Here is a 13,422-nt window from a genome sequence, read left to right as displayed (position 1 = left end):
TGCAACTGTAGAAACGAGTTCGACATCAGAAAAAATGAAGGAAAAAAGCAAGCAAGAAATCGCAGAACTAGAAACCTACCCGAACTCAGGCCGGCCACATCAAGTATTCATGACACTTTAAACCTTGTCGTGCCCATTGCCGGAGGCCCTTCACCGTCTCTTTGTCGACAGTGACACCAGAATCAGGAGCGGCCTCACCCCACCCGGTCTGAAAGGGCCATCCTTGCGCACTTCGCACGCCGAAGTAGTCCCGCTTCCATGCCGGGACCTTATTAGGAAGATCATGCAGAAGCTTAAAGCCCAGGTGAGGAGAAAGGTAATACGCTCGTCTTCCCCCAGGAAGAGAACCCACTTGTCTCTTAAGCATCAAGATGGAGGAGAATATCTCCAAGTCTAAAGGGAAATTCTGCTCGCAGAAAAGGGAGACTGTCCCCACTAGGTTCCGAATAGAGTTCGGGTGAAGCTGGTAAATGGTAACGCCAAAGTGGTTTATGACTTCGACTAAAAGGGGGTGGAAAGGCAGTCGCAGCCCCGCGGCGAGCTGCTCTCGAAAAATCACGATCTCGTAAGGACCATGTTCCCAAGGAAAACTACCCGAGGGAATGAAATATGTATACCCCCCAGGCATATTGTAGGACATGAGTATAGATTGGAGCCCCTTGGGCGTCATGGTTGAGGGACCAAACCTATCTAGCATCTGACCTCGGCGAGGGGTAGACGCCAAACTGCCCGAAGCGGCTCGGCTTACGGGTTCATAGTCATCCTCAAGTTCCACCTCGGGATCACTAAGGCAGTCGGGGGATACGGCTCGGTTTGTAGAACCTACATCAGTCCTACTTGAAAATTCGTCTGAGCTATCAAAGCTAGACATCGAGAAAAATAGGTGGATTCAGGAAGGTACTCACCGGAAGAAAGTTTTGAAGGCTCCGGAGACGGGAACAAGCCAAAAAACCTTGGAGGCTAAGTAACCAGCCTAGATGCGAGCTGATAAAAACTTGGACGCGAGCTCAATAGGCAAACCGCAGAAGTGACAAATCGACTAAGGTCCCCCACTATTTATAGCTACAGTAACCAAGAACCGACCGTGCAGATCAAAGGCGATCCCGCGACCCACATTCGCGTTGACAGCACGTCCCCTAAGGTCGAGACGCGATTGGTGCACATCTTTTCGAAAAGAGAGAAACGTCAGCGCACGTCTTTTGAAACCGACGTCGCGCCGACACACGTCTTTCTGAAACTAACCGCGCCGCACGTCCCCCTGCAACTGACAAAAACCGCCAGCGCACGTCCCTTCAGAACGACAAAGGCGCACTTTCTTCAAATAGAAATGACCCACTGTCACGTCCCAGCGACCATCAACATTTATGAGCCGTAGGCACGTTTCCCGTCTTCTTGGAACTGAAGAACCCTGGCAAATGCAACTCGCGCAGTCAAGATTCGAAGGATGGGACAAGTCCACTTACCACCTTGCAAAACTCCCCGCACCAGGGCAACACCCTTGGCACGAGGAGTGGGGGGCAGTTGATGAAGGATGATTTGGCTTGACCTCACAGTTATGCGACACGTGGCAAAAGCAACAGCTTGGCACAAAAGCAAGCCTAAGGCGTTTTCACTAAGGGGAGAAACCAGCGGATCGAACTCCCTACTAGGGGCCCGAACTCACCCTTGGCCCCAAACCGGAAAGTAATCCACTGGTCTGCCTTGCAACAATTCGGGACATACCTCGCCGAACTGACCTGCCTTGCAACAGTTCGGAACATACCTCACCGAACTGACCTACCTGGTAACAGCTCGGGATACACCTCGCCGAACTGACCTGCCTTGCAACAGTTCGGGACATACCTTGCCGAACTGACCTACCTGGTAACAGCTCGGGATACACCTCGCCGAACTGACATGCCCTATACATACCTCCGAACTCAAGACTTCGCCTCGCTTACCACTCCACACCTTCAGGGCACCAAAACCAAACAAACCGTACTATGCCTGACACTGAGGAAGTCCGTTCCCAAGGGCGCCGCACCTGACTGACTTGGGATCTGATGCTTGACGGCCGCACTCTAAATGGCCATCTGCCACCGCCACCTGACACCGCCATCTCCAGTTAGAGAGACGGTTAGGCAGTGACGGTTCTGTCCCAGCAGAAAGGACGATGACCGAATTGACAGACGTAAGGGTAATCATACCCGACCTGACAAGGGCCTCAGAGCGAGTGCGCGAAGTGATTATAAGAGCCCCCTGCCCCCAACGATCAAGGTATGTGAACTTTGCGCCATCTGGTCTACACTTTGCCTTTGAGAGATTACTGACTTGAGCTTCGGAGTTATCACATCGGGTTTCCCCCGGAGTTCTCTCATTTTTCCCGTTTCAAGCTCCCTGACGCTCCAGCTCAGAGATGAATTCGCTGACAGCTAAAACCAACCGGATTGCGCTCCATCACCAAACATTAATTTTTGTATTTTTGGTGATATTACTTTGTACGTTGATTAACAACGAGAAATATAAGAAATTTCCAATTCATGGTGCTGTAGATACAATATCTCAAGAAAAAGAAAAGGGGAGTTGGGTATGAGAAATTTTTGACATTGCAATGCTCTCTCGTGGTCGTGTCGTGGAAGATGAATTAATAATGCTGCTTTTCTATTAATGCTTCTTTCTTTGTTGTGAGTTGCTACAACAAATGTTTACATTTCAGTATTCAACTTGAGCATGAATGTGTTGCTTTAAGCTTCAGCAGCAAATGCTGAACTAAATAGGAGACGGAGGGATTTCTAGCCTCTACAGGCATTTGATTTCCCAAACGACTAAGAGTTGTAGCCTCACCCCTCCCTCCCTCCCTCCCTCACTCAGGTATTATATTCATTATTCACGGTGTTTTAACGTTGCTGTTTAGCTCAGCAGTGAGTAAATCATTGTTCCTTTTGTTTTAAAATCTGCATTCATACATACAACCCCTCCCCCAACTACCTTGTTTCTCTCTCTCTCTCTCTATATAGCTGGGCGGTAAAGCATCTAATGTGGCATCGGGTCCCATGCACCTTCACTAGGGTTGGGGGTAACGTGGCTCAGGGCTAGCTAAAACCATGAATAACATGAAGGATGACCTTCCATTTATATATATTACTGTGACGAGTAGTCCACAGTCCACACCACAAGTGATGACTACGTAAGGTCAAATGATGTTTGGGTCGCTTTTTTCTACTTCTCAAGGACCGTCTCCACCACATTGAGGTCATATTCGGACATGGGGGTACAAAAGAGCAGTGGGCATCATAACTAGATCTTCTCATCAGTCCTCATAGGGGCCATGGGAATCAACAATCAAGGAAGCATCGATCTGAGGTCCCTAGCTAGAGAATGGAGAATGTGATGTGAGAGTGCCCATTGAAGCCTTTTCGAAACAGCATCAGATTGGATTTGCCACCGGGGTTGTCCATGGCCATGGGCTTCGACCAGATGCATTGATGATGGTGCTTCCAGCTGCGCTAATAGGAGGTTTTTGGGGCGCAGATTCGGACTTTCTCGATCTATGTGCAGGAAGGAAGCTTCAAAACCAGGCTGTTTTTTTCCCTAGATGCTAGGAAAAGGAAGAGAATCCCTACTAGCCCCGGCCCCCCGACCCGCAACAGAGCCAACAAGAAGGATCAAGAGACAAGAGATAGATAGATCATTGATGTGAGCTCTTCCTTCTTCGCAAGAGTCAAGACTAGAGAGTACGTGGTACGCACCAGCCGCCAAGGGAATTGCATTTCTTGTCCCTTCGTCGTACATGATTGGTGGAAGAAGGTTCATGGGAACTGGGTATTTATCCTTTTTTTTTTTTTTTTTTTTTATTTTCTAGTGAATTCATTAGGTGAGGAAGAATTCCGTTGGCGTTGGGTAAATATTACCTGAGGCTTGAACAATTAAATCCTAATTAATTTAGTAGACAACTCCACTCCCCTGATCGCTTGAATTGAGGGAGGTTTTCTTTACATCAGGTTAGCGTAGGTTGGTAGCTACTGCCTATTAAATACTACACAGTACAAGACAAACTAGTGCAATCCTCTTCTGCAAGAGAGATTAGAATTGCTCTCTTCTCTCCATTTGGATGCCAAATTAAAACGATTCCATTTCCACCCAAAGTAGTGTTAATAATTTGCTATGTAATAGGATCCATTGGGTTGGGGGGGGGGGACCCATTACAAAATGGGTTATTAGGTGATAATAAGTAAACTGGGTAGATTGAAGGTGGGATTTCTTGATATATTTTATAATCATCCTACTTATAACGTATTGTTTTCTTTTCAAGTGTGGTCGGAAGTCATTTGCTCATGATGATTTTTAATTAGATGAGAAGCTGATGTTGGTATGGTATCTCCTCCATCTCTTGAAAGCTAGGAAACATGTTGTAGTGAGTGTTGTGTAGCTAACTAAGGTCATGGGCTTGAGTCTTGCATGCTTGATTCGATCGGGACATATATAAATCGTATTGGGCCTATTGGCGTGGTGATCTAGTACTGGCGTGATTGCTCATTGGTGTCCTCTCTCTCTCGCCTCAGAGTCACTGAGGCTGAGGAGGGGGCATTTAGCGGTTTACCCAAAAACAAAAAACAAAGCATCGAGGTCGAACGGGATCTGGCCATCTGAGTCTGTCTTTCCATTTTCCATTTCTCGCCTCTCTTGTCTTGGGTCATTCTCTCTGTTTCTTGATCATCAGCCACAGGTTAAGCGCCTAGAGCATCAAAAAATTGCTGGAGTACTGTGACTCTGTGAGCATCCATTCAGACAAGACGCCCCCAATAACCTACTATACCTTGAGCTATTCTTGCCCATGAACTACCATCATGATTCTCATCCCTCTCTCCACTCTTCTCGATCCTGTAGAATTTATTATAGGGCAAATTTTTTAAACTACTCTCCCTTAAAGGTGCAGAAAATTGACTAATTCTATCCTTATTGTTTACATATTTATGTTAAAGTATCTTAAGTTTCTCATTGTGAAAAAAAAAAACAAAATGTTAATTTTATCTTTAATTATTTCTCAAATTTTTAAAATAAACTCAACTGATGAAAAAGTGGTAGAAGATAAATGTTATTAGGGTTGGTTCTTGAATACCTTCACCTCACTGTCCCTCAGGGACACCATTATTAACACTTTGCTTCTTCTGTTTTTATTGTAAATGTACATTGAACTTAAACAGAGGAGGTGTTCTGAATTTCTGATATTTTGTCACCTGATCACCTCCTCCCCGTCAATCCAAAACCCATCTTGAAGAACCGAAACGAAACTCAAGAAAACTAATGCATTCAGCAAAACTGTGAAGAACGAATTTAGAAGGTTTTTTTTTTGTATATATATATATATATATGTTTTAAGCGTAAAATAAGGGCAAAAAACCCAACATTACACGGGCATGATTCAAGAGCACTTATAAGTACGCATTTAACAAGCAAAATGTTCATTAAGAAACACAATGGGAATGGTTTATTCATAGTAGTGGCATCATAATCAACAATGAAATTTTCTAACTTCCCCGGTATGTTGTGAATGAGAAGGGAGACAACGGCAAGGGAACATGAAAATGTTCCAATCTCTGAGACTCCTTAATCTCGAGCACAATGGATATGTAAGGAAAGAATCCACCAGGGGAGTACTTCCCATCTTGAAACTTATTTGAATCAACCAAGGATACACACTTTCAATAATGCCCATTATCTGGCAACGATGCCCATCACTGTTTGTAAATCAAAAGCCTTGGAGTATCCAGCCCAAAATCAATTGGGATTGAATCCCATCCAGTCCAAAATCAATTTGGACGGACCAACAAGACATATTGGATTGGATCAATCCAATCCAAAGCATTTATTAGATCGGATCGGACCTGATTCGTCTGTAATAAATTTATATTGGATTGCCTTGGATTAAGGCAATATCTGGTCCATTGATATAAGATAAGAATATACATGTCAATGGACTGGGTTTGGGTTGAAACCAATCTAAATCAAAATGAATTTGAACAGATTGGACAGTTCAGACATTGAATTGAACCGGTCCAAAATGATCCAAAACATTCATTGAATTGAACCGGACCTGGTCCATTTATAATGGACTCACATTGGACAGGATCGGATTGGACCAAGTCCAGTCCAAATGACACCCCTAGAATCAAGCTCACCAAACAATGGAAGCGGTCTGCTGCCCCTCCACATCTCCAACTGTACCTCAATGCCAACAGCTGGGGATCCACGACAGACATCCAGGACATATGTTGTGATGGGAGGGCGAGTACTAGCTGAGGTTTGAGATGCTTTACCGCCATGAACTTCAGAAGCAACAATTAGATGTGCTCCAATTATGCTTACACGATCTCCTGCTTTTGTCACTTGAGAGACTGGAATACTGAGTACTTACAGAGGAGAAAGTGACTTCTCTACTTTAGTTGCAAATAGTTTGTCTAGAGGCAGTTCAATTATCTTCATCTCCTCCTTCGCTGCAATCTCAAACTCGACTATGGGTCTGTTCGGGTACCGTTTCTTCAATTCTTTAAGTATTTCAGTGTACTTCTCCCGGATGCACATATAAGAAAAACAAATCCAAACTTCTGCTTATAGCCATTATTCCATCCAACTAGTTCGTATTAAGTTAGATTCAGTTGCAGTTGCTAATGCAGTTGATTGCTCACCATGACACCACTGTTCATCCGTTGTAGTTTTCTGAGTCTGCGAATTTTGGTTTCTATCGGTGGATGAGCTGCAAATGCTTTGAGCCATCCATTCATACCTACCTTGTTAAACCATATGTCGCTGGACTCTGGCAGCTTCAAGAGCTCATTCCTAGGTGGGGAAAGGAGAAGCGGCAACCGTTTCTCTAGCGAATTTGCTGCTGCCGCAGCAACCCGGGAATTCCTTCTCGTTGAAGTACAAACCCATTGACGCCTTCTAGCTTGGGAATCGGAATTAGAAAGATAAATTTCCCCTTCCAACTCTCATAGAAGTGAGTTTTCTTTGCTGTTTACTGTTTGACACGGTAAATATAAAAGGGTACTTCAGGATTTAAAAAAGATGTATCAGTCACATGATGCGGTGTGACGAAAAATTAATGATAAAATGTTGATTGACGAAAAATTAATGTATCAGACACGGTAAATATAAAAGGGTACTTTTAAGAAATTTGCGTTTATTATATAATGTTGATTGAAGGCGGCCTTGCACTAGCATCAGTACTCCTGTTCTCCCGTCTCTAGCTACCCTACTCTCTGTTCTCCCATTTCCCATCTCCCATCTCTAGCTACCATGTTGGGAAAGGAACGTCCAAGTGCTCAAACTCAAAATACAAAGGGATAAGTTGACTGCAGTCCACGTCTCCATCTCGCACGCCTGTCAAAAATAGTCTCCCTTGGGCCTTAGTCCTTCTGACTCTTCTAATTGGACAGTGGGTTCGGTCCAGGACTGAAATGGGCGGGCGGTGCATGACAGCATGAGGATCGAGGAGGCCCAGGACAAATATCGTGGTTTTCTCTTTGGAGCTTTCAAAAGGAATCCACATAATCTAGAATTAGAATCCCAAATCAAACCCTTTATCACTAACGAGAGAAATTTAGGCTGTGGACATCCAATATTTTATCTTCCGTGGAAGCAATACTAACTAAAATGTTAGTTGAAGGTGAATGGATAGGAAAGAACCTAGAATGTAGAAAGAGGGTGTGTATATAGTCCTGTGGAGTTTCATTTCTAAAGCTTTATAGTCTTTTTGTTTCTCTAGGCTCCATTTGATTTGTAGAAATATTCTAAAAATATTTTTTTTTTCTCTTATTTGTTTTGAGGAAAATAGGGCGATAGGATGAGAAAAAAGTGAGATGTAGGATCCCAAAATTATGTAACCGGGTCACATCAAAACAGTGCGACCCCGGTGGAAAAACTCGAGAAAATTTGACTTTTCTTCATTCACTTGAGGAAGGGGGATGTGCATTTTCTTCTTCAACTGGAGTAAGGTGACGAACCAGCGATGAAGAGTCTTCTTACCATAGACCAGCGGCGACGGTGATGACGGAAAACAGTGACGAACCAACAGTGACAGCAAACAGTCCCCCTTCCTTTCGACAATGGCAACAAACCAACAATGAAGAGTCTCCTTACCACAGACCAATGGCGACAACGATGATGGTGAATAGTCCCCTTCCTTTCGATAGCGACGATGAACTAGCAATTAAGAGTCTCCTTACCACGTACCAGTGACGATAGTGACAATCATAAAACTATCCCCATTTCTTTTGACAACGATGATGAACTAGATACTGTTCATTGCCTTCCTTATTCGAATAGAGGAGGCAGTGGTGGCACAATCCTTCACCATTTTTTTCACCATGCAGTGGCAAGAGAACCAGGTCGTGGCGATTGCTTCTTTCTCTAATTGTCGTTTTCTTCTCCTCCTCTGAATTCCTTCTTTCTCTGATCACCACTGCAACTTCTCGACAATAAAAAGGTAAATTTTTACACCATCCCATTCTATCTTTTCCCATCCCACCAAAATCTTCCCACAAACCAAACAAAACTTAGCTCGTGCTTCTTCCCCCATCCCCACCCACACACTAACACGGCTGTGTAGCCCACTTAGAAAGAAGGTATGTGTATGGCGCACTCTGCGTATGGTATAAGCATCGACCCGTTGTAATAATGGCAATATGGATGGACTTCACATTTGCGCCCCATAAACGCCCCCACAACGTCTCACAGTATATCTCCACCGTGTATTGGAAACATCTCCCGATCTGAACTCGGACTTATGCCTTATAATTATAATGTATACGATTACAGTAGAGAGTCAGTCCACACTGTTCAACCTTCCTTCCTTCTTCGTTTTGCTGACTAAACTCACGTGCAGCGATCTTTACTCTACTTGGAGGTCGGAGCTAATTAAATAATAACTCCGCCTCTAGCCTCTAGCCCTCTACTGCGTCTGTGTCTGTATTCCTTATCTCGCCCAAAATTTAACCGTTGGAGGTGGACACGCGTCTCTTCGCCAAACCACCTGTCCTCGTCATCTTCCTTTGGATCCTCCCCTGCCTTGGCATTCCCCTTTTTTTCTTGGTCGACTAAAATCAATATCCAAAATATAAATTACACATCATCTCCCCCCTCCCTCTCTCTCTCTCTCTCTCCAATGATCGATTCTCATACTGTGCAAAAGAACCGTGGAATTTCAAGACAAGAAAACCCTTGTGTTACGTAATGGATCATTGGGACGAATAACAATGTTGCTGTTGTTTTTGAAGGACTTCTTTTCCGGCGTCGTCTGCCTCTACTTGCTTCTTTTTCTGGGTTTTTCCGGCGATGGAGTTGACGGCCAAACAACGGCATTCGACTTCGGAACGTTAACTCTGAGTAGTCTAAAACTTCTAGGAGATGCCCATTTGAACAATGGAAGCGTACGTCTAACTCGCGATCTGCCCGTCCCCAATTCCGGCGCAGGGAGGGTCCTCTACGCTAAGCCCGTCAGGTTCCGTCAGCCGGGGACTCATTCTCTGGCTTCTTTCTCGACTTTCTTCTCATTCTCGGTTAATAATCTCAACCCATCTTCCACCGGTGGGGGACTTGCCTTTCTAATCTCACCGGACGATGAGACGGTCGGCGACGCTGGTGGGTTTCTTGGCCTAGTTGGAAGGAGTGGGTTCGTTGCCGTTGAATTTGACACGCTGATGGACGTGGAATTCAAGGACATTAACGGGAACCATGTTGGCGTGGATCTAAACAGCTTGGTTTCTTTTCAGGTGGGCGATTTGGGTGCAGTCAATGTGGAACTGAAGAGCGGAGATCTCGTGAATGCTTGGATTGATTATGATGGGTCCACTCACTTGTTTAATGTCTCTGTTTCTTACTCAAATCTCCGTCCAACCGATCCCCTTTTGTCATTCACTCTCGATTTGTATCGGTTCGTGAACGATTTCATGTTCGTGGGTTTCTCTGGTTCGACTCAGGGGAGTACTGAGATTCACAGCATCGAATGGTGGAGCTTTAGTTCCTCGTTCGATGGAGCTTCGCCTACTGGCTCATCTCCTCCACCTCCAACGCTTACTTCCATAACCCCGATGGCTAGTTCTATGATCCCAACGGCTAACACGTCCAACCCATCAACTCCTTCTTCAGCTCCTACTGGTTCTGCTACCGACGCCCAGAACCCAGAAAAGATGAGCAAGTCATCCTGTCATAACCAGCTGTGTAAGCAAAGACCCGGCGCGGTTGCAGGGGTGGTAACAGCTGGAGCATTTTTTCTCGCAATTTTTGCTGGTGCTCTCATCTGGTTATTCTCCAAAAAGTTCAAATCGATCAAAAAAACCGAGTCTCTTGCGCCAGATATCATTAAGACCCCAAAAGAGTTTAGTTACAGAGAGCTGAAGTTGGCCACAAAGGGCTTCAATTCGTCCAGAATCATAGGCCATGGCGCATTCGGGACCGTGTACAAGGGCATAATCCCGGACACCGGTGAGCTGGTGGCTGTGAAGAGATGTAGTCAAGGAGGAGGTCAGGGCAAGACTGAATTTCTATCGGAGCTTTCCATAATAGGGACTCTACGGCACCGGAACCTCGTCCGGCTCCAAGGATGGTGCCAAGAGAAGGGAGAAATCCTACTAATCTACGATTTCATGCCCAATGGAAGTCTCGATAAGGCTTTGTTCGAAGCGATGTCCCCCCTTCCATGGCACCATAGGCGTAAAATCTTAACGGGCGTCGCCTCTGCTCTGGCCTATTTGCATCAAGAATGTGAAAACCAGGTAATTCACAGGGATGTGAAGACTAGCAACATAATGCTGGACCAAGGGTTCAATGCCAGGCTGGGGGATTTTGGTTTAGCAAGGCAGGTGGAGCACGACAAGTCCCCCGATGCGACAGTCACGGCGGGAACAATGGGGTACTTGGCTCCCGAGTATCTCCTCACGGGGAGAGCTACGGAGAAGACTGACGTTTTCAGCTTTGGGGCTGTTGTTCTGGAGGTGGCGAGTGGGAGGCGACCCATAGAGAAAGAGACCACCGGGGTCGGAAAAGTTGTTGGGGTGAGTAGTAATTTGGTGGAGTGGGTGTGGAGTTTGCACAGAGAAGGGAGGTTACTAGGAGCAGCGGACGTGAGGCTTGGTGGTGAGTTTGATGAGGGAGAGATGGTGAGGGTGCTGTTGGTCGGGCTTGCTTGTTCACATCCTGACCCATTGGTTAGGCCAACAATGAGAGCTGTGGTTCAGATGCTTGTGGGCGAGGCTGAAGTGCCCATTGTCCCAAGAACAAAGCCTTCCATGAGTTTCAGCACATCCCAGCTATTGATGAGCTTACAGGATAGTGTATCTGATTGCAATGGGATGATAACCCTATCCACCTCCTCCTGCTCCTCGAATGAAGCTTCAATGGTGGTGGAATAGTGTGATTTTTTATTCCATCATCATTTAATTTGTTGATCATCAATGTTTTAGTTTTTTTCTTTTTCTTTTTACCCTCTACTAATGTAAATTCATTTGATTTGTATGTAAACCAAATAAAATGGAGAGCTGAGATATTTAGGTGACGTACGGATGATAATGCTGAGGCAATATTAAGTCCTCATTGATGCTTGTTCTTGATTGATTTCTTGTTGTTGGATGAAGAAGTCGTAGTTGTACTTGAAAGCATTCATTAGCCAATCAAAAACTATATATATATATATATATAATCCTTCCTCATAGAATTGAGATGAAGCTTAAAAATTCCTGCCTTAACCAATCCGGAGGACTATCAGTGAACTATACTGTGTGTATTACCATCTTTCCTTGCTTTAGTTGCCATCAAATTAATATGAACTCTACTAATTCTCTGTACATCAATAGTATTCAAAAGCTTGTAGTTGGCATAAAAATATTCATCAATATATCATATATAAATGATGGTGGGAGTAATGGTTGTATGGGATGGGAAAGTTGAGTCATTGAGTGAGGGGGTGATTGCTTTCACAAGCAAAGCAATGCGAGTCAAAAAAAGAGAATAAGTTGAGTAGAGAGTTGGTAAAGTGGTAAAAAGAGAATGAGTGTATACTTGACTTTGTGGTTATTCTATTCTATGGCTATTGCCTATTGGCTAAATAAGATATAGTAAACTAAATGTATTTATTAGCCCACAAGGAAAGTTAAAAGCAGAGAGAGATGTTGTAAGAGTAAGACAAATGTGAAATGTGGTCGGTGGTTCTTTCCCCCTGGGCTCCTTTTCTGGCTTCCCTTTTCCCTCCTCCTTGTACTAATTAAGTACTAACAAATACAATAACCACACTATAGATTACAGTCTCCCTGATTTCTAATGTATTTGGGTTTCTCCTCAACACCCCTCCTTGTCTTATGATCTTATCTTTAATGGGTTTTAACTTTTAAGCTGTAAATCTCGAGATATCCCAAGTCCCAAACCCAACTAAGCAGTGGAAGAAGTGACATAATGAGGTCATGTCATAAAGGAGTTTGACGATGAAGGCATCCGGGCCCTTGGTTTGCTGGACTGTCTAGCATTGAAGAACAATTGAAGTAGTACTATTAAAGGATAATACCAATGAGGCAATGAGAGAGATGCCATGTGATTTCTTTCTTTTTCAATTTTCATCTATAAGTTATATTTAATTTCTCTGAATCCTTAGCATTGACAGATAATTTGAGTTCAGTTAGAGAATAGGCTAGAGACAATCTGGTATTTGGATTGGATATAATACAATGAGTAAAAAAAAAATGCAAATGAAAAGTCGATTCTTTCAGTATCCACTTGAGTATGAATAGATGATTTATTAAAGCCGATAAAACTCTACAACAAGCACACATGCATGCTTGTTGCTTGCATTGGCGATCATCAAAGGTTTACGTACACAAACTCTGTCGATTCAGAGAGGTGGTCCAAAGTCCAAACTCCCTCGAACCATAAAAATAAATTTGCTTGTAGTTTAGTAGTGATGGGTATATATCATAATATGAATGAAACAATACTTATTGTACGTATTGATAAATGAATGTAGATTAACAAAGGATGACTATGAATATGTGGACTGGAGGCAATCTCTAAATCTCAAAGTACAGTCACAGCTGAAGTTCCCCAGAAAAAAGTTAAACGTCACAGCTACGTACGTAGAGAGTTTTAATTAAAATGGGACGGTCTGTAGGAGGCATACTTACGAATATGATAGGATTCTATTTGAATTTGAATCTTATTGGTAAAGCAGGTCTTCGGATCTGATTCGATTTGTTTTTTTAAATTAATAAATTATTAAAAAAAATATAAGTATTTTTTAATCATTTTCATTATATATATGTATTTTTTATAAAAAATAAATAATATAACAAATTTATAAAAATATATTTATAAATAAATAATATATATATATATATTATTTATAAATATATAATATATATCAGGTTAGATCTTCTCAGATGGATAAGGGGTGATCCGAAT

The 13,422-nt window shown here is 43.5% G+C and overlaps 1 protein-coding gene and 1 pseudogene across 1 annotated transcript; one reads left to right on the top strand and one right to left on the bottom strand.

The window, feature by feature from the left end:
* Positions 1-5,507: 5,507 nt before the first annotated feature.
* LOC148868357 (uric acid degradation bifunctional protein TTL-like) lies at positions 5,508-6,912 on the bottom strand (annotated as a pseudogene).
* Positions 6,913-8,614: 1,702 nt separating this feature from the next.
* Positions 8,615-11,630, top strand: LOC148868356 (L-type lectin-domain containing receptor kinase VIII.1-like). Its single transcript, XM_088967624.1, is given in 2 exon segments — positions 8,615-11,361; positions 11,364-11,630. Coding segments are annotated over 2 exon segments (2,157 nt in total). The 5' UTR covers positions 8,615-9,233; the 3' UTR covers positions 11,393-11,630.
* The last annotated feature ends 1,792 nt before the right edge of the window (positions 11,631-13,422 follow it).

Source organism: Nelumbo lutea, chromosome 2 (assembly GCF_056320005.1).
Source record: "Nelumbo lutea isolate HS-2025 chromosome 2, American lotus-T2T, whole genome shotgun sequence".
Lineage (NCBI taxonomy): Eukaryota > Viridiplantae > Streptophyta > Magnoliopsida > Proteales > Nelumbonaceae > Nelumbo > Nelumbo lutea.
The sequence above is the reverse complement of the archived record's forward strand: the minus strand, read 5'-3'. Positions and strand labels throughout refer to the sequence as shown.